At 36.4% G+C, this 23304-nt stretch overlaps 3 protein-coding genes and 1 pseudogene across 3 annotated transcripts; 2 read left to right on the top strand and 2 right to left on the bottom strand.

Annotated features, from left to right (window-relative positions):
• The first annotated feature begins 717 nt into the window (after nucleotides 1-717).
• On the top strand, nucleotides 718-3439 carry LOC147479027 (uncharacterized). The gene is made up of 3 exons (XM_086586320.1): nucleotides 718-1038; nucleotides 2181-2604; nucleotides 2677-3439. Exons 1-3 carry the CDS (start codon nucleotides 958-960, stop codon nucleotides 3120-3122), a joined length of 951 nt encoding a protein of 316 aa, XP_086442446.1. The 5' UTR covers nucleotides 718-957; the 3' UTR covers nucleotides 3123-3439.
• A 6052-nt stretch (nucleotides 3440-9491) lies between these two features.
• LOC147479028 (putative pentatricopeptide repeat-containing protein At3g15930 pseudogene) lies at nucleotides 9492-10760 on the bottom strand (annotated as a pseudogene).
• A 1590-nt stretch (nucleotides 10761-12350) lies between these two features.
• Nucleotides 12351-17091, top strand: LOC147479029 (dihydroceramide fatty acyl 2-hydroxylase FAH1-like). Its single transcript, XM_086581805.1, is given in 6 exon segments — nucleotides 12351-12508; nucleotides 13332-13402; nucleotides 14310-14689; nucleotides 14808-14913; nucleotides 15837-15983; nucleotides 16535-17091. Coding segments are annotated over 5 exon segments (819 nt in total). The 5' UTR covers nucleotides 12351-12508; nucleotides 13332-13351; the 3' UTR covers nucleotides 16670-17091.
• Nucleotides 17092-17670: 579 nt separating this feature from the next.
• LOC147479030 (acetylajmalan esterase 2-like) lies at nucleotides 17671-19711 on the bottom strand. The gene is made up of 5 exons (XM_086583826.1): nucleotides 19366-19711; nucleotides 18813-19025; nucleotides 18564-18718; nucleotides 18150-18423; nucleotides 17671-18059 (listed from the first exon to the last, which is right to left on the bottom strand). Exons 1-5 carry the CDS (start codon nucleotides 19685-19687, stop codon nucleotides 17848-17850), a joined length of 1176 nt encoding a protein of 391 aa, XP_086439952.1. The 5' UTR covers nucleotides 19688-19711; the 3' UTR covers nucleotides 17671-17847.
• Nucleotides 19712-23304: the final 3593 nt, after the last annotated feature.

The following is a 23304-nucleotide window of genomic DNA, read 5'->3' on the forward strand; positions in this document are numbered from 1 at the left end:
TATCTGTTGTACATGTAAGTGCCTTCTAGCTTAGTTGGCAAAAACTTTGGGTGATGATACTAAAGTTCCCTCTACACACCATTGAGTGCATTTTTTACACAAGAGCTTCTAGCTCAATTGGTTGTGTACCCCTCTTCTCATGGGAGAGGTTGCAAGTTCGAATCTCACCAAATGTTGGTTGAGATTTATTTCTTGTGTAATTATGTGATGGGCCTTTGGGCCAAGCTAGAGACAAGGTGCTGTTACGATGGGTGGACTGAAAAGCAAAATCAAGTCTTCATGGACAATGTCTTCATGGACAATGTGGTGGTTGGGTCTACTCAAAATGACACATTGGCGAGATTTTTCGGGGTTGATGAGCCTTCGGACTAGGATATTTCAATGTACCCGATCAGTAAAAAAGTTACTGATCTCATTTTAAAAAAAAAAGGCTTGTCAATAAAAAAAAATATATATTTGCTTGGACCAATGACATAAAGAAAACGTACAATCCCAAATGGGTGTCATTTTTCTCACTTATGAAGTCCCATCGTGTGATAAGATAAACCGACTAAAGAGTAGACGAGTCAAACAGAATGGAAATTTCCTATGGGCTTTGAAAATAATGGTCCAATAACGCGTATACGTATGCCCACAGGGAAACCTAGTAAACCGACTTAGAGTAAAATAAGGAGGCCAGGTAGGGACCACACTTTTTTCCTCTATAAATACACCTCTCCACCCATTCTCTAACACCCCTTTCCTCAAATCTCAATCTCATTCTCTCTCTCCCAACTCTCTCGGGTTCCTCTTCAAACCCTAAACCTAAAATTAAAAAAAAAAAACACACACCAGACCAGACAGCAATAACTGTCTCATCATCTCACACATATATACTAATAACAATAAACATATCAATCATCAGTAGTAGTACCAGAAATTTTTTGGAATTTTGGAATATCGAGATTTTGAGAAAGAATGTCTCGGTGTTTTCGTTTTCCACCACCGGGATACAAGAAGATATTAGAAGAAGAAAAAGGATCTGTTGTTATTATTAAGGTTTGTTGAGCTTAGAGAAATTTTCCAATGGTTTATTTATGCTCAACTTACCAAAAAAAAAAAAAAAAAAAAAAAAAAAAAAAAATCAATGTAAATTGTAAAATAAATAAATACTCTGAATGAAGTATTCATGTATTGAACATGTTTTATTGTTGAGAAATTATAGCATGAATTACTAGTTGTTAAGACTTTTGTTGGAGTTTCGATTCAGAGAAAGCATATTTGGGCGTTTGGTCTAGTGGAATGATTCTCTTGTGTTTAAGTGCGAGAGGTGGCGAGTTCGATTCTCGCAATGACCTGTTTAGTTATAGTTATCTGATGTTGTGAATGGTCCTGTTTTTCACTAGAGGTTGGTTAAGGGATTAGGAATTGACAAGATTGCGAGTTCGATTCTCGCAATGCCCTGTTTAGTTATAGTGGTTGTAGTTATCTGATGTTGTGAATGGTTCTGTTTTTCACTAGAGGTTTATAGAATCAATAGGCTATCAACTTAGTTAATAGAGTGGTTAAGGGATTAGGAATTGACAAGGTGGCGAGTTCGATTCTCTCACCGCCCTGTTTAGTTATAGTTATCCGATGTTGTGAGTGGTTCTGTTTTTCACTAGAGGTTTATAGAATCAATAGGCTATAAACTTAGTTAATCGAGTGGTTAAGGGATTAGGAATTGACAATGTGAATTGTAGATAGTTGTGGTATGGTGTCAAATGGTACGTTGATTCTTTAGGGTCTTGGTACTGGCTTAGATATCTCGTGTATAGATCACGCCCCCTGATTAATATTTGGACAACTTAAATTTACCCTAGTTTTGAAATGGTTAAGCGTTCGTGGTACAGTCTTAGTTGACTTATAGCACTTACAGATAATTTGGAATTTCTAGTTTTAATTTGCTAGAAATGTTCACTTGAGGCATACACTTGTTTAGATGTGTCAGATATAGGAAGCCTTTGTAGAGAGGTCATAGATAGAGTTGAGTGTGTTTTTGTCTGTGTTGTAAGTTTGTTTCAAAAATCAACATGGCGTGTGTACATACTCTTTTAAGCATTATTGCTTTACGTAGGAATGTTATAGGACATGATAATTGATGGGCATTCCTCTCTAGCATGATACTAAATTTATGGTGTTATGGTGCTTTGATGTTCCAGAGAGAACGAGACCAAGCGGAGAAGGAAAGGAGAAAGGAAAAGAAGCGGGAAAAGAAAGAACAGAAGAAGAGAGAAAAAATAGAAAAGAAGAAGAGAGAAAAAATAGAAAAATTGGGGGCAAATGGAGAGGTTGAAAAGAAAAAACAGAGTCACAAGGAGGAAGGGGGGCACACGGAACATAAAGTAACTCTTTGTAAGGAAATGAAAGAGTGTGAAATTGAGCAGTTGGAGAGAAGTGACCTCTCCGAAGAACATGGGCAGCCTGCCGGAATTCTAAATCTCTGCGACTCGTCTGACAGCACTCAGAAAAGCCGCAAGAGGAAGAACCGCAGCTTGCCCTCAGACGGCAACCATAACCAAAGTGAGTGTCTTTATGTTATTCTCTTTTTGGAGGATATGTTGTTTGGTCTGCTAGCTTCTCATAGTTGTACTAAAAAAGTTCTTTCAATAATGAAAGGCACCATGCTTAATTCGGCTGCCACTCCAAAGGCATAAGGATCCAGAAAAAAACTGGTCATCAAAGAGCAGTTATGCTCTACATCAGGAGGAACTGAGATCATTGCCCAGAAGATGGCTGATATTAGTTCCAATTTGACCATAAAACAGCCCTGTCTTGATTCTGGGAGAATTGAAATAGCAGTTCAAGATAGTGTCAAACATGCAGCTGTTGCAAAGTTGAGTACACGTAAAAGTATCACTCCTCAAACAGATGTGCAGTTGAGAGAGACGCTTGACAACTGGGTTCCCTCAGCTGTACAGTTTGAGCAAATGGATGCAGAAAATTTGGAATGGCTCTTTGATATGCCTCCTTCCAAACATGAAGCTAAAAGATCTAAAGTCAGCGACGGTGCGTCTTGTCGTGAGAACCCTAGCCTTTGGCCAAGGGCCTGCTACTTGCCTGAGGTTGATATATATGCGTTACCATACACAGTGCCGTATTGATCTTTTATTATAATCAGCGGCCAAAGGATGTGAGCGCTTCAAAATGATCAAAAAGCTTGCAGGACCACCAGTTTTCTGGTACTTCACATTCCCATTGTTGATGATCGGAGAGTCCCTTTGGTGATAAAATATGAGTGTTGTATATCTGTCCAATTTTTTTGATTCACCAAAGTGCTCAACTATATTCAGGTGATCAATGGGTTATGTCAAAGTTGATTACTGGTGAGAGTTCGATATTATAAGAGGATGTATTGCGATTTGCAAGAAAATGTGGGCGTTAAATGGCAAAATTTAATTCATTCTTTTTCAAAATATAAGATGTCGCCAGTTGCACTGGTGTTATTTTAATCGTTTGTAAAATGAGCCTATGATCATTGCAATCAATTTAAACAAGGTGTTTATTTGGGTAACTAATTTCGATTTAAACAAAGTTTATGAATAGGGCCACGGTATTGGCACCCCAGGGGTGTCAAAATGGTTCTCAAACCCTCAGCCCACCCGCCCCGACCTAACCCATGGGCCGAAAAAGCCCTCAAAATGAGCCTATGATCATTGCAATCAATTTAAACAAGGTGTTTTTTTGGGTAACTAATTTCGATTTAAACAAGGTTTATGAATAGGGCCGCGGTATTGGCACCCCCAGGGTGTCAAAATGGCTCTCAAACTCTCAGCCCCCACCCGCCCCGACCCAACCCATGGGCTGAAAAAGCCCTCAAAATGAGGTTTCTACACATTTGTGGGCTGGGCCTATCTGGCCCTCAAGCCTTTGAGGGGAGGGTAAGGGTCTAGACTTTGAAACTTAAGTCTTCCTTTAAGCCCAGCTTTCAATATTTATTATATATATTTTAATAAATTTTTTTACTATATATTTCATTTTAACATTAATATGCTAAAAATTACTTAAAATAACGTTTATCTATTAAGTTTGCCAACCTTATAATTTTATTATAATATTTATATTTTTTATATTTTATGAAATGATTTTAGCTGATCTTAATTGACTAATACAACTTTAACAAGTTTTTTTAGTAGTTTGAAGTTTTAATTGTGAAGTACATTCAATTTTATCATTTTTAACTAATGTTTCTAAATTTATTTTGTAAATCAAATGTATAACAAAGTATCTGGCCCTCATGTTTGGCTCTCAAGCCCTCTCGAGAGGGTTGAGGGGCAGGTAAAGGTTCAAGATTTAAGCATTGGCCCGACTCGACCCGGCCCTCGAGGTAAATGAGGATAGGGCTAGTCCGGCTCTCAAAACATGAGGGCTTTCATTGTTTGAGGGCTGAGCCAGACCGGCCCGGCCCATTTAACACCACTAGCACCCCATTATAAAATGGGACTATGCTATGGGTGGGGATTTGACCCTAACGACCCTGACCTAGCCCTGATTGACCTGACCCTAAGCCCTCACAACTAAAGCCCTCATAGAGTTTAGGGTAGGGCCGACCCATTCCTAATGTTTTCTAGGGCAGGGCTAAGGCTAAGGTTCTGAAACATAGGCCCGATCCTAATTCAGCCATCATTAGACGCCTAACTAAGCCCTAGTTATAGTTTCACACTTTCACTGTAAGTATACATACCATAATTGTTCAACTCTTTGTTAAATATTTTCAATTAAAATAGCATTGTCTTTTGTAATTTATCACTTACACCCAAAAGTACTTCCAATAACTTGTCATATATAACAAAAACTTATCAACATAGCAACCATGAAGAACAATGATGTGCTGATAAAAAAAAAAAACAATGAGTACTAGCCTAAACTGATGTAGTAAAAAAAAGAAAATATATAGGCGCAACTCTAAAACCTTTAAAGAGGACTTAGGATAGAGTCAGGGTTTTAGATTTAGACTTGTGACCCGGCCCGACTCGACTCTATATTGATTTTAAGACTAGGCCGACCCGACTTTAATATCTAAAAGGCTTTAAATGTTTAGGGCCAGACTAACTCGACTTGGCCTATTGCCCACCCCTAAGACTAGCAATCATTTTACTAGTCTCATTTTATAGGGTATCAATACCGCAGCCCACCCTTCTGATTATGAATATGGTTTCGGGGGAGATTGATTGCCTGATTGATACAAAATTTGGTGTACTTTGGGCACTCCAAATTGCAATTCAGAATAGACTTAATCCAGAGTGTTTGAAGTCCAGAGTTCCTTAGTGGACCGGGCCATAGACACACACACGCTTTGAAATAAATGATAACATTATCTCCTCCCAACAAACAAACCGCGGTTTCAGTTTCTTGTCAGATAAAATCATCTTAGGTAGCACGCGGCTAAGAGACACCGACAAGACCCTTTTAGAGTTTAGATAGTAACATTTCACTGGTTCAATCCCAATTCCCAAGCATTATTAGGTTGCACACTTTCACTTTCATGAGCATCAAAAACTCTAGGCTTAAAATCTCTCAGGATGAGTTTTCTTAATAATATATGACAGTGACAAACCCACCAAAAAGTCTATATTGTTGTGGATTTTTGTTAGAGGTCGATAATTTGATTGGTGTGTATAACAGATGTTTCTTTCCAGCACATAGCTCAATTGATATATATATATCTTGAATGTCAATTTTCCTTCTTCATAACAAAATCACATTATATTATCGTATTAACCATATTCCATACGAAGATATTTTAAGGCATAGATGCCTACTCCTATAAAAAAAAATGAGTTGCTTTTTTTTTTTTTATAGATTTTTAGGAGTTAAACCAAAAAAATATTAAAATTTTGAACCAAACCAAATACTTAACTATAAAAACACCAATCATTTTTAGGAGCAACATCAAATTTTCGACATCAAATGATGCGGTTTTGGATAAACCGCGCCATATAATCTATACAATTTTATCAAAACCGCGCCACTAAAGCCTATCTGACAAGCCCAAACCCACGCGGTTTTGGAAAAACCGTGCGATGTGTGTGGCATATTAACTTTCTTATTTATTTTCTTTCTAAATCCCTCACGCGGTTTTGGCAAAACCGCGTCATAGAAGCCCACTTAGAAGTCCAAATCCATGCGGTATTAGAAAAACTACGCGGTTTTGAGAGATTTGATACAACACTAAAGCTGGAACCAAATTTTAGGCGGAAAACACGACTTATTTGAATTGATTTGGTGTTTTCATCAACATGTGACTCTCCTCAAAATGAAAAAGCACCAAATTGTTGATGCTATGAAAGTATCACTCCTAAAAATGCTCTTAAAGCATTTTCTAAGAATATTCCCAATACAGATAGATATAGTGGGTTTGTGACTTTATTCACTTTTTTTTTGTTCAAAATCTTTGCCCAATACAAAAGTGAATATATATATTTTTTTTTTGGTAGGTAAACAGGGTTTTTAGAGAGGTCCCTTACCCCTTTTCATAAATAAAATAATAAGAGCTTTTACATTCTTGCATATTCCTTGCCTGTAGCATCTTCATATACAATTTTCTTAACATCTTCAGAAAATGAACTAGGTACTATCTCTATGAAGCTGAGAGTAGGAATATTGGCAGCTAGTGCGTCTGCCAACTTATTAGCTTCCCTATATAATGGCGCTATATACATGGACAATAGAAAATGCTTCCAATTTCCCTATATAGTGGTGTATATCATCCATTATGTTCTTTGCCTGCCATGGGTATTGATTTTGGTCCTTCAGAAATGAGACCACATTACTTGAGTCCGTTTGGGCTTTAATTCTCATTACATTGTGGGCTTCAGCCAACTTGATACAAAAGTGAATATGGTGATGACTATTTTCCCAAATCAAAACTAAGGTGAAATCTTCAACCGAGACAGTGGTTGAGTTATGAATTTCGGACGGAATGTTGGATTCCATCTCGTGTGTGTGTGTTTTTTTTCGGTTATCTGTGAGTGTTTTTTTATTTTTACTACCAGACAGAATCTAATATTACGTCCGAGATTAATATTCATCTTTACATTGGACAATCTCATCTTATTTTTTTAGAAACGAAGAAAAATAATATTTATATGGAAGTGAATAATAGTCGACTGCAATGGAAATGCTTTGAAATGATAAAGAAAAAAACAATGGACATATATGTCAGTACTCAGTACACATTTTTTGTGTGTAACAGTACTCAATTTTGACTCCAAAAGTCATCCACAACAAACAATCATTTCTTTGTCCAAAACGTGTCTTCTTCTCTTGTCCTTCACTCCTTCCTTCCACCATCAACACCCAACCCACCAAACTATAACTCATTATTATTAACACTTCCATTTCTCACCCCTCAAACACTCCTACATTCTCTCTCTCTGTCTTAAACTAATTTCTCCTATTTTTAATTTATTTTATTTCCTTAAACCAAAAACCCCAACAAACAAAAATTTCATTTCATTTTCTTGTTTCAAGATCATGCCTTTTTCATGCCAGAAAGAAAATAATAATTCACATTCCAAGAAAAAGTTTACAAGAGTTTCAAGATTTGTAGCTGATATTCGTTCTTCATCTAAACATGGGGAATCATTAGTTGTTCAAACTGGTTTTCCAACTTCTTTAATTGATCTTATTGTAAAGAATCGTGATCGATTGAATAAGAAAAAGACCAGGAAGAACAACAGTCAGAATGAAATTGTTGCTTGTTGTTCAGAGATTGAGGACGGGGAAGATGGGCCAGTTCTTCCTATTTCGATTCCTCTTGCGCCATTTATATTGAATGCTATTAATAATTTGTTTGGTGATGATAAAAATGAAGATGATTCTGATGAAAGTAGTAAGCAGCAGAGTTTGAATGAAGATAGTTTTGTGGATTTTGACGTTTCGAGTTCCAGTAAATTTTATAAGATATTTATTATGATGTCTGTTGTGTTAGTTCTAGCTCTGGCGACGAAAAGGCTTGTGATTGGGATTACATTGTCGGCTTTTCTACTATTTTTTATTGAATTTTGTTGTAATAATTTGATTTCTTTGTTGAAATCATGTATAAATGGATGTAAGGGGTTCATGGTTTCTATACATTTGGGAAAAGATAAAAACTTGATTGGAGTAGAAGAGAGAGTGGTGAATAATTTTGTTGGTTTTAGAGAAGAATTTGATGATTTGATCAAAGAAAAACGGATTAAAGAAATTGATTCTGAGGAGTTGGGAAAGCATGATAGATTATGTGACCTTTTGGACTGTGAGAGGAAGAGAGAGATTGAGGAAGATGGTGAAGATAATGCTGTTGAGAATGTGGAACTTGGCCGTCCGAGGAGAACTCGGAGTGCTAAACTGAGAGCTGCGCAGTTCAAGAAATTCATGGTAAAGAAGTTTGGGTCTGAATCGAAGAAGAAAAGAAAGGGTAAGGAAGGCGAGCTAGATTCATGCACGTTAGAAAATGAGAGACTCTTAGAGGGTGACATAGGGGAAGAAGATGCTGGTGAAGACAATGGCGACGACAATGAGGACGTTGATGAACAAGAAGTAAAGAAAGTGAAAGCTGCCCAGTTTAAGAAATTCATGGTGAAGAAGTTTGGAGCTGAATCGAAGAAGAAAAGGAAGTCTAAGGAATGTGAGCTAAATTCAAACACATTAGAAAACGAGAATGTAGTAGAGCGTGACATATGGGAAGAAGAGGATAATGAAAACGATGATGAGCAAGAATTAAAGAAAGTGGATCGACCTGATTCTAAAGATCTTTCAGAGGTCCATAGAGAAGTGGGATTTCAAGAAGGTTTAGGGAGAAAGGTAATTTGGAGCTCTAGGAATTTGGTACCTGTTTTGGTGATTCTCTCTGGACTTGTTTGTGGTCGAGCTTTGGCACTTGGGCTAAGCGTAGCATGGTTAGTGCTGCGAAACCTGCACAAAGTGGTAAAGATTTACCTGAAGAGATGAGAAAGATTAACACTTTACCTCCAGGCTGCAAGAGCAAAACACAGTTGAAAAACCCTGTAAGAGAAATGTTTGTATTTATTCTGTTGTTTGGGTTTTGTAAAGTTATCATGCAACCAAGTTGTATTCTTAAAGATCAGTCTCAATACAGATTCAACCTTGTGTTGACACAATGTACTCTTATTAATTTACAGATAGATTTGTTGACTTCTACTATATTTGGCTTTCCATCTTGTCATTTGGATGCAATTCTTGTATGTGTTATGAGAAAAAACATACTTCCTTGCTATGAGTGTATCTTTGTATTTATGTCATGCGCAATTGCTCATCCCCAAAACGAGACTATTGGTGAAGTCTTATTTTTACCGTCTATTGTGAGTTCTGAGGTATGATCAGGTAGCTGTGAAACTGAGAATTGCATCTATGTTGAACTCGTGTAGCCTTTCTGTCAAGTCAGTATGCTTCATCCTTCCTATCTTTAATGGTTCTCTTGCTGGCTTTGGAGATAGCTGGCCTTGATTTCATGTGTATGAACTATGAAGCTAAGCTTTTGCTTCGACAAAACTGATGCCTACCTCTTTTCTCTTGTCCATGTTCTTCATGAATTTCCTCATCTCCGTAACTTTGTCCCATTGACCTGCAGAAGCATAAAAATTCGATAGCAAGATGTAAACCTCGTGACTGCAAGGTTTTAAGTTGATCAGCTTTGTTGCTACTTGTTCCCCAAGATCAATACGAGAGTAGCTTATGGTAGCGCTAAGTAGAGTCTTGTAGGCTACAAGTCTTTCCTCAGTTGGCATACTTTCAATGAATTTCTCTGCCTGGACTAACAAACCAGCCCTGCTTAAGAGATCAACTAGGCAACCAAAGTGCTCAATGGTTGGTTGAATCTTATAGAAGCCAACCATCCTACCAAACAGAATGCACCCTTCCTCAACCAATCCTGACCGACTACACGCCATCAGAACAGAGACAAATGTAGCTTCATTCAGTTTTATCGATTCATTTTCCATGTTCTTGAACAAACTTAAAGCTTCCTTCCCATGACCGTAACCTGCAAGTCCTGTAATAGCTGCAGTCCACGCAAAAACATCTTTGTGTTCCATTTTGTAGAAAGCGAGCAGAGCCTCTTCCAAACTCCCACACTTCGCATACATGTTAATCAAAGCCGTTCCTACAAAAACATCTTGTTTTATACTTCTTTGGAGAATGTAGCGGTGAACAAGCCTACCAAGTTGCAAGTCTGATAAGCTCGCACAAGCTGAAAGCACACTGACTATAGTGTTCTCATCTGGACTCGCCATATCTTTGTCCATTTCTTTGAAAAGTTCTAGAGCCTCCTTTGGGCGACTTACCTTCACGTACCCGTTAATCATTGAATTCCATGCAACACTATCTTTAACAACCAACTCATTAAAGATTTTGCGAGCTTCGTCTACTAATCCCAATTCAACAAAACCATTGATCACAATAGTATGTGAAACGACATCTCTTTCTCCAGCCATTTCATGAAATACTCGAGAAGCTGAATCAATTTCACCACCTTTAGCATACATACTCAATAGTGCATTCCTCAAATTTAAACCACATCCAACCCCTACTTTTATAACATAACCATGTATTCCTCTACCATACTCCATCCCAGCAATATGCACGCAAGCTGACAATAAAATCACCAATGTGATATTATCAGCTCTAACTCCACTAAAAACCATTTCCTTGAACAGAACCAATGCTTCATGTCCTACATCAGGAACTGCGCTATAAGTTGCTATGACAGAATTCCAACTTGCCAAGTCTTTCTCCGGCATTCCATCGAAGCACTGTCGGGCATCCTTAACGTGTCCACTAGACCCATAAAAATGTATCAAAGAGTTCGAAATATAAGTGTCATGTTCAAGGCCTATTTTTGTGACATGGGCATGTATTTCTTTGCCCTTTGCAAGAGCACATAAGTGAGTACATGCCTTGAAAAGGGAAGGGTATGTATGATTATCTGGGATAATAAAGTTATTTTTTACATAGGAGTTATAAATGAGAATGGTATTGATGGGGCAAGAACTCTTGGAATAGGACCTAAGAATATAGTTCCATGTGAGGGTGTTCTTAACTAGACCAGTTGTTATGGTCTGGGCTAAAATTTGAGCAAGGTGTTTGATATTGTGGGATGAATGTTTAATCAATGGCAAGAGATTGTGCAAGGGGTTACTCATGATCATATCATGTGTACAAACTATTTAGTTTTGGGTCTGCTTTGTTGAGATCATCAAATATTCAGATTCCTAAAGTGTTGTATTTTTGTTGTACAAAATGTCTGTTGTGCTAGTGTTTTAGTTGAGTGTATTGATGTCTGAGGCACTGACACTAGGGGGCTCAACTCACTCATATCATGTGTACAAAATATCCAAGAATGTGAAAGTGAACTGACTGTCACCTTTACATTTCAGAATAGCATAATAGCATTCTTTTTTTTCCCCCATTTTTCTATGTACTAGATTGATTCACGCACAACCATAGAAGGATTCGTGCGTTTTGCTTAAAGCATAGATATACAATATCGTCAATTGACTAAAAAGCAAGAGGTACAATAATTAATACAATAACTTTGCTCAAAGCATAGAAATGCAATATTATCAACTAAAAAATAAAAGATACAATAATAAAAAATGGATGAAGAGATTTAGAATTATATTAAAAAAAATACTATTTCACTGTTGTGGGAGTGTAATTGAGGGTCGCTATCTTTATAATAGTTTAAATATAAATCTATTCTACAACGAAATTAGTTTTGTGCACATGGCAAATTTTAAATTGTTGAGTGAAACGGAGCCCATGAAATTGACCAATTTATTTTTTTATTAAAAAAAAACTGCAAAACTACCAAAACTTTCCCCCGTAATTGACACTATTTGCAGAAATGCCACCATGATAGATACAACACCACTAGCTCAAAAAGTTATGTACCATACTTCTATTTTCCTCAAATTGAATCAGAATATAAACTTTTTGTAAATGCATTACTCAATGTTCCTTGAAAGTAACTCATTTTTGTTCTATTTCCATTTTTATAGTAAGAATCAGAATATAAACTTTTTGTAAATGCATTACTCAATGTTCCTGAAAGTAACTCATTTTTATTCTATTTCCATTTTTTTAGTCACTTCTAATAAACAACTGTCAATTATATTGAAAGGAACTTGTTTAGAAAATGGAATGTTATATGTCACATTAAGGGGCAGCATCTTTTTTCTATTATATGTAAAGTAACATGACAATGTCTAGCTGGCAAGCTGGCAAAAAAATAATATAAACGGCTGAGATTGGTTTTCTATCTGTCGTCCATCATTTATTTAATATATATATAATATATAATATAATAATATATATAATCTCCGTCACTCACTCTCCTCCTTCCCTTTTTATTTCTTCTTCTCATTTGAGTCATTTCAAAAAAAAAAAAAAAAAAAAAAAAAAGGAGGAGAGCAACTTAAAAAATTAGTTGGTGTTGAATTTTATTGGGTGCTTCTCTCCTTTAGATCGGCCTGGCATTTCTCCACAGGTTAGGCTTTCTTTAGATCTGGGCTTTTTTTTGGTTTTTTTTGCATGTATATTGGTTATGTATGAAAAGTTTTATAAGTTTTGAGAGTGATTCATGGAAAAGGACATTTATTTATTTATTAACAAGGGAAATGAAATGTTAGAAAAGTCAATTTATTTGACTTGGCAATGTATGTACATGCAAGAAATGGAAAAATTGGATTGCCCATTATAATGGGAATGAAATTGAGCTGAATTTTAATGCATGGATTTAGTTTGGTTGATTTGGTGCATGTGAATGAATAGAGGGGTTGTATATTTGTTATGAGGAGAACATAAAAACCGACAATCAGTATTCTATGCCATCTGTAGTCATAGCTAGTAAATTCGTGGACGGGCAAAAATTCTGTACGAAAATTATTCATCAAAAATCCGAAAATTTGGATTCTAATTCGTTAAAAAATTCGGCCGAAAAAAATGTCAAACATATAATTCGTGTTTTATACGGGTATAATATATTTTGTTGCATTATAAGTTTAGAAAGTAATATTTTGCCCAAATTGTAGTGTGTTTTTTTCATTTAAAAAATACGGACCGTATTATTGGGCAATTATAAGCCTGGATCATAGAATTCGAGTATTAATCCTTAGGTTTGAAACGTTGGTCTTATTATTCGTATTATACGGTAAAACGTGTATAAAACGGAGGATTACTAGCTATGTTTGTAGTTGTGCCTTCTTTATGTGTTGCGGAGTTCATTATCTTTTTTCGTTTTCTTTGTATCTACTTATCTTGTTTTTATTTTGGACCTAACCAACTTGTATATATATATTATGATTGTCCAGTTGCATGATAAGGGGATAAGATGGTTGCACAGGCATATATTGTTGATCTCAATAAACCACTTGTCTACCAGGTTAGATTTCATTGTTTTGACCTCTTTATTTAAAATTTTCTATTTCATAATATCTTACGTTTTTTCTGGAAGTCCTATATGTGCCATTACAATCTGCTTGTTCCATTTGCTTGTGGAATTTATTTTTATTTTCATGTTAAACTTTAGATATGATGCCACCAAAAATAGTTCACTGTACAATACAAAGGCTTTGTTCAGTGAAAGTGCGGTCCAGATTGAAAGGTCTGAACAGCTTCTATGCTAAATGCTAAGTGCCTACCAAGAACAGAGACCCAGTAAGTCAAGAAGGGGAAGGCACCGTGTGTCTTTTTCCACCGCATATTGGCTTAGGTGGTCTCTAGATTTCACATTCAAGTCATTATGTCCTTCATACCAACCAAAAAAACAAAAATTATGTCCGTCATAGCCTAGACTGAATATTCAGTCACATCGTACGCCAAGTCTTTCGAGTTAACTTCTCAACTCTGTTGGTAAATGAGCACCAAATCACACCGGCTCTGTTCACCTTGCTAAAGTTCTTAATTTTATATACACTTCATTCAAAGTTACAAAGATTTCATTCTGTTCATTTGTTTCACAAGAAGCATGCAGAAGCATCTTTCAAAGGTGTTGAACATCTGTGAATTAGCATTCATGTGCCACTATTTTCAAGGTCAATAAATGCCATTCTTCAACCTATAAACAAGGAAGCACTGACATGGACACAAGCTTTGTACGGAAATATTGAAAAATTAGGATGCGGGTACTCCGAGAATACACCAATGAAATAGTATATTACTTTGCTTTTTGATAGTACATATAAAGAAGAGAAATTTTCTTGTTGGGGATTTGGGTCTGTTCCTTGTCGTAAATAAGGATTATACATTGATATGAACCGTGGGATCTTATTCATCTAACCTGTTCGTAGGTCGGCTATCTGGGAGAAGCTTACCAGGAATGGGTTCATCAGCCTATTGTCAGCAGGGAAGGGCCAAGGTTTTTTACCAGTGATTTCTGGGAGGTACCAATTTGTTCCTCTCCTTGTGCATATCCATATTTCAAGTGCATAATCATCATTTTCCTGACTCGTTGACATTGTAAACAAAACAGTTCTTGACCCATTACAGTCTGGTGGGCTATTCCAGTCATTTGGCTACCAGTTGTATGTTGGGCTGTGTTCAAATCCTTCCAAATGGGACGTCACGGTTCGAAGTTAGTCTTGTTGGTTGCTGGAGGGATACTTATATGGACATTGTTGGAATATTGTGTGCACCGCTTCCTTTTCCATATTGAGACGACGAGCTACTGGTCCGTTAATTTATTGCTGTGTCTGCATAATCTCATTCCTTTTAAATATAGCTTTATCTTGAATTAATATGAATTGTTGTATACCTGTATTGACTAAACTAATGGCAACTTGCTGCAGGGGAAATACCATTCATTATCTTCTTCATGGTTGCCATCATAAGCATCCCATGGATGGATTGCGCCTCGTTTTCCCTCCTACAGCAACAGCTATTCTTTTATATCCAGTTAGTTTTCCTACTATCATGGAAATAGTGTTTTTAGTGTTTTTTTTTATTATTATGGAAAAGTTACTAGTCAATGCCAGTGTTTTAAAAAAAAAAACTCATAAGAGACATGAGGCTTAAGCCTCAATTATATATATATATAAGAAAAAATAGCTGTGAATTCAGAAAAATGAGAAACAAGATAAAATTACTATAGCATACTACTAAAATGCAAATACTTAAGTACTTAACTAGTGAAAACAAGTCTCAAACATAGACATAGTTACAGGTCACTAGACAGTAGACACTCACTGACTCACATAGACACATCGACTTAAAGACGCTCACTGATTGACACATAGCTTTTTATGTTGAAAACATTGCAAGAGAGAAAATGGGGGTTTGATGATGGAGTTTGCTGACTTCTAACAGAATAAGGTGTTTGGATGCTCACATAACATTACATAGATTACATAGTCTTTAAAGAGCTTATTAGAGGCTAAGTTGTCAAAACAGTGAAAAAATGAAAGAAAGTAGAAAAAAATGGTTTGGCTGGGGTAAAACCCTAATTCCAGTGAGGCTGAGCCTTACTAAGCCTCAAGACGTATTCCTCAAAGTGCACGCCTCACACCATTGAGGTGTAGCCTCAAAGTATATGTGTATAAAGTCTTAAGGCTTAACCCTCATGGCACAAGTGTGCCTTGAGGCCTATGCCCCAATGTGTTTTCTTTAACCTTGGTCATTCTGCTCTTTAAAAGTGAGGAAGACTTCATGACTGCTTCCTCTCAATATAAAACCTCTCATACATTACTGAGTATCGATGTCTGATTCATCAGTATCTAATCACATCTTGTTTCTAATACTTTCTCACAGATTTTACTGTGATATACATATTATTGCCTTGATTCATTGCATCTTCTAATTCATTTTGCTCTGTCTGCTAGTTTTGGAACCTGGTCAAGCTCATATCGACTCCTACCACTACGCCTGCTTTGGTTGGAGGTGGCTTATTGGGCTATGTTATATATGATTGCACCCACTACTACCTGCACCATGGGCAGCCTTCAAATGATGTACATAAACACCTGAAGGTGAGATAAGGAAATAGAGTTATTCTTCAAAACCCTTCAGTGAAATTATAGCAAGAGTTAGTTCTCTCTGTCTTGCTGTCTCTCTCTTCTATTTTTATTTATTTTTATTATCAGTTTTTCTATATGTAATCAGCAAGAATAGATGATTCATTGGATGAATAGGGTCTTCCCTGAAAGAGACTACATGATGTAGATTACTGCAACATGGATTTTGGTCTCTCGTTCGAATTTAAACGTGCCTTGGATATTTTGTTCTCGTTTGACAGATAAAATAGCATATTTTACCTAGAGAAAAGCAAAAGGATGAAGGAATATTACAATAATATTATAAAATATGAAATATATAAATAAAAATAAGGGTTAATGAGTATTACCACCCCCCAAATACACAAAATAAAAAACACGGTAAACCCAATTTGACTTTTTCTTGTGTGTATTTGGGGGTGGGGGACCATAATTTCCCATCTAGTTAACGAAAAATAAACGAATGTTAATAAGAGAGATATAGATGAACACTACTAACAGAATGTTAATTTTCACGTATTTTGCAGAGATATCACTTGAATCATCACTTCAGAATTCAGGACAAGGGCTTTGGCATCACATCTGCACTGTGGGACAGGGTCTTTGGAACGCTTCCCCCATCAAAACCTTATGAGAAAATCAGTCAATCTAAAGGCAGCTGAAGACTACTTGACAAAAAGTTGTTAAAGATTTTTCGGTTTCTTTGTTTGAGTCAAAGGACCCTAGCTTACTGTGGAATGTGTTGCATACTTGCATGTCATTAATCAATGTGGTTCGGTAGTAAGCTTGGGAGGACAAGTAGCAGGGTACTTCATGCATTCATTATTTATTCTAGCTATATTAACTTATTTTTTCAGCCTCTCCCAGTTTCAGGATGTTGTTGGGTGTTAGGTTTTCTTTTATGTTTCAATCAGTGTGAATGCCATAAGGTTTGTTGGTCATTTTGATTCGATGGTAATTGGAGACTCAGTTTCTCTTGTAGCAGTTCCTCTCTGGTTCAACAAGTTGTTGAGTTGTGAATATACCAAGGTGAAACTTATTGATGATTTTTAAATCATGAAATGGTTTGGGTACTTGGATCAAATCCTGCAGCTGTCCATATAAGAGCTCATATCTAATTGCTATGAATAATTCCTGTGAGAAGTTAACATGTTATGAGTGAAATACAGTAACGGTTCATACTAAGAATGCGTTTGGTTCATACTAAGAATGCGTTTAACTAATTTTAGCTTAGTCTTCAGTCTTCACAAGGAAATGCAGTACAGGAGTTCTATATAATAGAGAGTTAGATTGCTAAAAGTTACTACTTCACTCAAATGAGGTAATGCAAAGAAGAACGCCAGTTTCTTCCACCTTATACAAATGACTGAAAGAAATCCTAGTGAACAACATACTCGTACAAATTTCATTTTGCTATGTAGTCTTTATTGTTGAAAATTTGTTTTGAATAGAAAAAAGTACTAATATCAATTGCCAACTAGTTTGGCTCCTTGCATGACAACTTCACAACATAAATGTGTTACTGAACTATGAAAACTTGCGAACATAAAGTTCATCTCCTTAATTCAATTAACGTACGCCTCTAAGATCATAAAGAGTTACTAATGCATCCATGTAAATCATATAAATCAGTAATAATATAAAACCATACGTTCTTAAAATAGATCAAACAATTTGAAGGTCTTAAATATCCTTAACAAATCAGTTGACAGGAGTTGAAACATCATTGCCTAAATCAGAAGCAAACTACTACGAGCTCGTACTTAAAACCTAACACGACAGTAAATTAAATATTGTCTAAAACCATAAACAAAGGACTAAATCTTTGTAACTTGAAGTCCTAAACAACGCACTCGAACACTTGACTTTTAATAAGCCAATCAGCCATACTCTGATATGCTTTTTCTGTCAAGTGAACTCCATCCCAATTTATATATTGATCTGGATCAGAACATGCTAAAACTCCTTCCATCCCGCACATACTCATTAAACTAAAGTTGTAGTCACCTCCAGTTCCGCAACATACTTTAAGAATAGACTTTGTTTCAAATCCTAAAATTCAGAAAACGAAACGAAGTTAATATTAGAATTAATTCATTAGTACTTGACATTGCTTCAGACATATTCAGTGTATAAACTTACCAAGTTGTGGAGCATTGGTAAGAACCCATTCAGCAGCTTGATAGTAATCAGCATACAATATTGCCACATTAGGGTACTCTAACCTTAACTGTTGCAAGGCATTTTGTAGATGCTGATTGTGATACATGGCAAAAGTGTTAAGACCCTTCAAACAACCTTTGTCATCGTAAGAAGTTGAATCGTTGTTTTTAAAGAGCGTAAGGTACATAGGTGAGCATCCAATTGGAAAATTCCCAGGAACAACTAATCGAGTGGCTCCAAGGTCAATCAATTTCTGCATCCAGCACCCAATATCAAAGCAATTTCAGTTAGTCTTTTGCATGCTAGCTTAAATTAATTATACGTAGTAAATCAGCAATACATAATGGCATATATCTCCAAACAATATTATTGATATATATAACTAAATCTTACCTTGGCAACGTCTCTGATGTTGTTAACCACAAGAGGCACTAAAGCAGTGGCATCCTCGATGCTTTTACCTTGTAAAAAGGCATAGTTGTAATCATTACCTCCAGTTTCGCCCACCATGAAGAGAGACCTTTGGAGTATGTTATATACATCGCAATCTACAAATAACCAATAAAATAAATAAATTAGTTATGAGACTGTACAAGTATTCAAAGTTGATATAAAATTCAATAGTATGATAAATCTCATTACTTTTAGCAGTCTCACAGAGGTTCTGGTAATGGGCCAAGAACCAATCCAGTTGAACAAGAAGAGAGCTATTGGTGACCGGTGAAAGAATTCCGTTCTGAAGCAAGACTGAAGTGTTAAGTGCTGTTGATCCTGCTACCGCAAAATTCACTCCATTACTGAATGAAACACCAGGTTTCAAGTACGGATTCGGCGTAGATAAACCAAGTGCTTGGGCTGCAAAATCATCAAATTAATATACATGGTTTTAATTTGCACACGATAATGACAACTCTATCTACAATATAAAGTGCCCAATGATATATCAACAAACGTCCAGTTTTGAATTCTTTTGCTTGGCTCGTAATTAAAAAACAGACCCACTTTATATTATGACAAAAGTATACGGTGCCTTTATACTCTATAGCCAGCCGTCTTTATTTTTTCTTTGTGTGTGTGTTTTGGACGACAACAGTCAACATATTCACCACGGACGCATGGCAGTTCACAAACCCAAGAGTATACATGCATGCATGCAACATGTTAAAAAGGAAATTTTAAATAAACATACACTTACCAACAAAATCAATCATAAGACGACCATTGGAGCATCGACCAGTGGGTTCACCAATAAGTTTCTGACCATAAGGGTTGTGAGCGCAAGGAGAGCGTGGACCAGCAGGCTCACGGATCTGATTTCCAGTATCTGAAATTGAGTCGCCAAACTGAAAAATCCCATCGTAGGTGCATCTCTGTGGCTGTGGTCTATGTGCATGTGGTCTTGATATGTGGGTACGTGGATATCTAGCTAAATCTATCTGGTCTTCGGCATCACATTGAAGAAGGGCAATAAAAAAACTTGACAGAACCAAAAAGAGAACTAAACTTGTCTTCGCCATAATTGAACTAAGATTTAATATGGGTATGGTAGAGGGTGAAGCTTGTATTTATAGACATAAGGGGTGTCCTAGTTTTAACAGGATTATACACTCATTAAAATTCGTTGTCCTGATGATGCTCGAATTCTCCCTAGATGACAATTAGGATTTAAAACTTCTACTTGGAGTAGTCGAGTGGAATATTCCAAGTAGATAATTTGAACTTTTGGGTCCAACGTGATAGACCAATTTTCAATTTTGTGACTGTTTTTCATCTCCACGACTCTAAAATCTAAATGGTTACCCACTTTGCCGAATATTATGAAGTAGAGAGAAAATCTGTGCCTGAAATGTCCATTTTTAGTTCTACCGTGTAAAAGTCTTAAAAGCAGGAAATGACACTACAACAAAACTACTACATAATGTTTGAAGTAAAATACGCGATAAAAATTAAGTGTCCTAAACCATTATAATTTTATTGATAAGTACAGAATAATAGAGACGTAACCAACATTTATGAACCAGTTTACAAATTAATGACCTCCACTGATTCAATTGTAACTATTCTCAAGGAGTTTCAAGAACTTTTTGCTGCTCGTTAAATTTGATTGTGAGGTACTTATGGGTAAGAGGATATGGTTTCTGTTGCTAATAACGTGAACTTGATTGTGAATTTGAGTGTGATGTATTTACTTGAGGTTTACCTGAGATAAAAAAAAATGAGCGGAGCTAATAATGTAAATACTAAATAGTGCTAAAGACTTGATGGATGACGCACATTGTAAAAGTGTGTTTTGGTCGTGACCTTACGAATCTAGATGACCGGGGAAGATGATGTTATAACTAAATTCGAATGATCAAATTGGTTACGTATCTAGTTCTCTGGCGAACTGGAATTAAGTTAGCAGACGTAGTTCATATTGGAATTGAGTGATTAAACTAAAGATGGAGAGAATGTGAGCATGGAGCTCTCCTCCTTTTCCTAGCCTCCTCCTTTTGCTTTTGTAGTAGTATTTGACTCTTCCTTTTCCTCAGGTCAGGTCCTCTTAATTATTAGATTTCAATGAGCTTAAATGAGTGCATAACTGATGTTATAGAATTGCTGTTTTTACTTCTATGAGCGTTATAAGACCTGGCTGAGGTCTTGGTATAAGCATAGTTCGGGATTTCGGAATTCTCGGAATTCCGATAAATCCAAAAACCGAAATCCATTAAATTTCGACTCTATTATATTCGGAATTTCGAATTCTTTTGAAATTTCAGATATTTCGACTCTATATTCGGAATTCCGGAGTTTCGTTCGGAATTATGAACTATGGGTATAAGTGACCTGGTTGAGGTCTTGGTATAATCGACCTGGCTGGGGTCTTGGTATAATTCTGTGATGAGTTGCGCTGGACACATGTATTGTTGTTTTTTAGTACTGTTCATTTTTTGCTGTCAGAGAAGAGGGTGTGCACGCACTCTTCTACAGCCAAGCCCAAGGGGCGCACGCGCCCACAATACTAGAAGTTGAAGTTGAAAAGTAGAGAAATTTCAGGCTCTATGCCTTGCCCAAGGCGCGCTTCCAATCAAATTCAGAGTCTTCGATTGTTTTCGGTCTAGTACAAAAAGAAAAGTATTTTTTCTAAAAACTTAACCTTTCTTTGTGAGAGAAATTTTTTTCTAAGTGAGAAAGACTGTGAGAGAACTAAACCAAGAAGAAAAGAGAGTGAACATTCTTTGTGAGTGTGAGTGATACATTCTAAGTGAGTATTGAGTGCTCCTCTTTGTAATCTTGTATCTAGTACATCTAATCTATCAAAGGCTCGCCGTGTGGACGTAGGCAAATTGCCGAACCACGTAAAACTTGGTCTTGTGTGAGTATGCTTTTATCTTCTCTATTTACTTTATATGCTTGTTAGTTGATATTAAAAAGTGATGGGATAGTACTTGGAGGGTGTTGAAGTCTTGTTTAGAGAGAATGATCAATCCTTGTGTAGGGTTGTGCATTTATCTTCTCTATTTACTTTATATGCTTGTTAGTTGATATTGAGAAGTGATGGGATGGTACTTGGAGTGTGTTGAAGTATTGTCTAGAGAGAATGATCAATTCTTGTGTAGGGTTGATTTATTTGTAGTGGATAACGTTGTTTCCGCAGTTGTTTATCCACAACATGTATAATATACATTGGCTGTGTATATTAGTCTCTCACACAGCCCCCTCTCATTAGGTTGTTCTTATTATGTAGGACAATCTAATGAGAAATTAATACCACACGTGGGAAACACAAGGGGTAATGACTGAATATGCAAATGATGTCGCTTTGACAAGTATTGAATTGATCCTAGAAGTGTGGGTCCTCAATTAATTAGTAAGAAGATTGTAGCTCAAGAAAGCATTCTGATTTCTGCACTAAATTGATACTAGAAGTATAGGTTCTCAATTAGTGAGAAAGTTGTAGCTCGAGAGAGCCTTGGAACTTGACTGAGCGTCCTACACCAAGTTGATCCTAGAAGTGTGTGTGTATATATAATATATATATATATATATATATACGGTTAGGCTAGGATGACATTCTTAGCGTGACATACTTAGAGTGACATTCTACTGTTCACGTCCTTAAAGCCCAGCCCATGAACCAACAAAACACAAAACAGAAATTTGTTTACAAACCTTCGTCAAACAGTGTCCGAAACCGAAACCAAACTCCAAAAACTCCACACTCCAAACTCCAAATTGATCACCCCGGCATCTCCCGTCATTGCAAGCTTGAAGGACAGGTTAGTTACTTCCCTTGTTTTAGTTACTTCCCTTGTTTTGATATAGTAATGGCTATTGTATCATTGTTCACGACATTTGATGATGTAGAGTGTAGACTGTAGTTGAACAATACCAGTTTATGGTGTATGGACTAAAGCTGCTAGAATTTTTCAATGGGGTGAAAATTTGGATTATTTGTGAATTTTTAGACTCGTATCCAAATTGAAAATCAGCTGCTAGAACGCTTTCAATGGGATAAATTTTTTGATGATTGAGTTTCAACTCAGTTAGTGTTGCTAGAACGCTAAGGAGACTGGTGTTTCAACTCAGTTAGTGTTGCTTGTTACGTTTTCATTCTTTACCAATAAAAAAAACAAGTATTTTGCTCCAGCTGTCAAAGTGACCTAACCCTCTATTTTCGAAACTTGGGGATCACATTGTTAGCCTTATACGGGGGTTGTTTGATCATTTTGCATGGTGTACCCAAAATTAAATGTGCATGGTTGTGCTTATGTTGAGGGTTTTGCTTATTATCTTTGCACCTTGGCGCCACAAGTAGGACAATGTTGTAACTCCATCCACAAATTCTTTTGCGGCAACTCGAACTGAAAGTGAAGTTTCCATTTGGGCAAGGAAGATAAAGACTGATTCATTTATTCACTGGATCGGCATGCTCATTTTGAGGTTGTTGTTGGTGTGTGTGCTTTTAGTGGTTATCTGTATTATCAAATACCTAATTAAGGTGATATATCAACCTCAATTAGGCAATCTGTTACAAAAGCACTATATGATCTAGCCTGCCCGTCACATATGATCCAGCCTTAAGAAAAATTGATAATGAAAGAATTAACAGTTTCCAAATCAATCAGAAAAGCACCTGGAGATTTACAAGTGT

The sequence above is a fragment of the Coptis chinensis genome, chromosome 9, assembly GCF_015680905.1.
Source record: "Coptis chinensis isolate HL-2020 chromosome 9, ASM1568090v1, whole genome shotgun sequence".
NCBI lineage: Eukaryota > Viridiplantae > Streptophyta > Magnoliopsida > Ranunculales > Ranunculaceae > Coptis > Coptis chinensis.

Coding starts and splice junctions, on each gene's coding strand:
- LOC147479030 (XM_086583826.1), bottom strand. CDS start 19,687: ATGGCGAAGACAAGTTTAGTTCTCTTTTTGGTTCTGTCAAGTTTTTTT. Junction 19,026..19,365: donor TCTTATGATTGATTTTGTTG/GTAAGTGTATGT, acceptor ATGATTTTGCAG/CCCAAGCACTTGGTTTATCT. Junction 18,719..18,812: donor CCTCTGTGAGACTGCTAAAA/GTAATGAGATTT, acceptor GGTTATTTGTAG/ATTGCGATGTATATAACATA.
- LOC147479027 (XM_086586320.1), top strand. CDS start 958: ATGTCTCGGTGTTTTCGTTTTCCACCACCGGGATACAAGAAGATATTA. Junction 1,039..2,180: donor GATCTGTTGTTATTATTAAG/GTTTGTTGAGCT, acceptor TTGATGTTCCAG/AGAGAACGAGACCAAGCGGA. Junction 2,605..2,676: donor TGGTCTGCTAGCTTCTCATA/GTTGTACTAAAA, acceptor CAAAGGCATAAG/GATCCAGAAAAAAACTGGTC.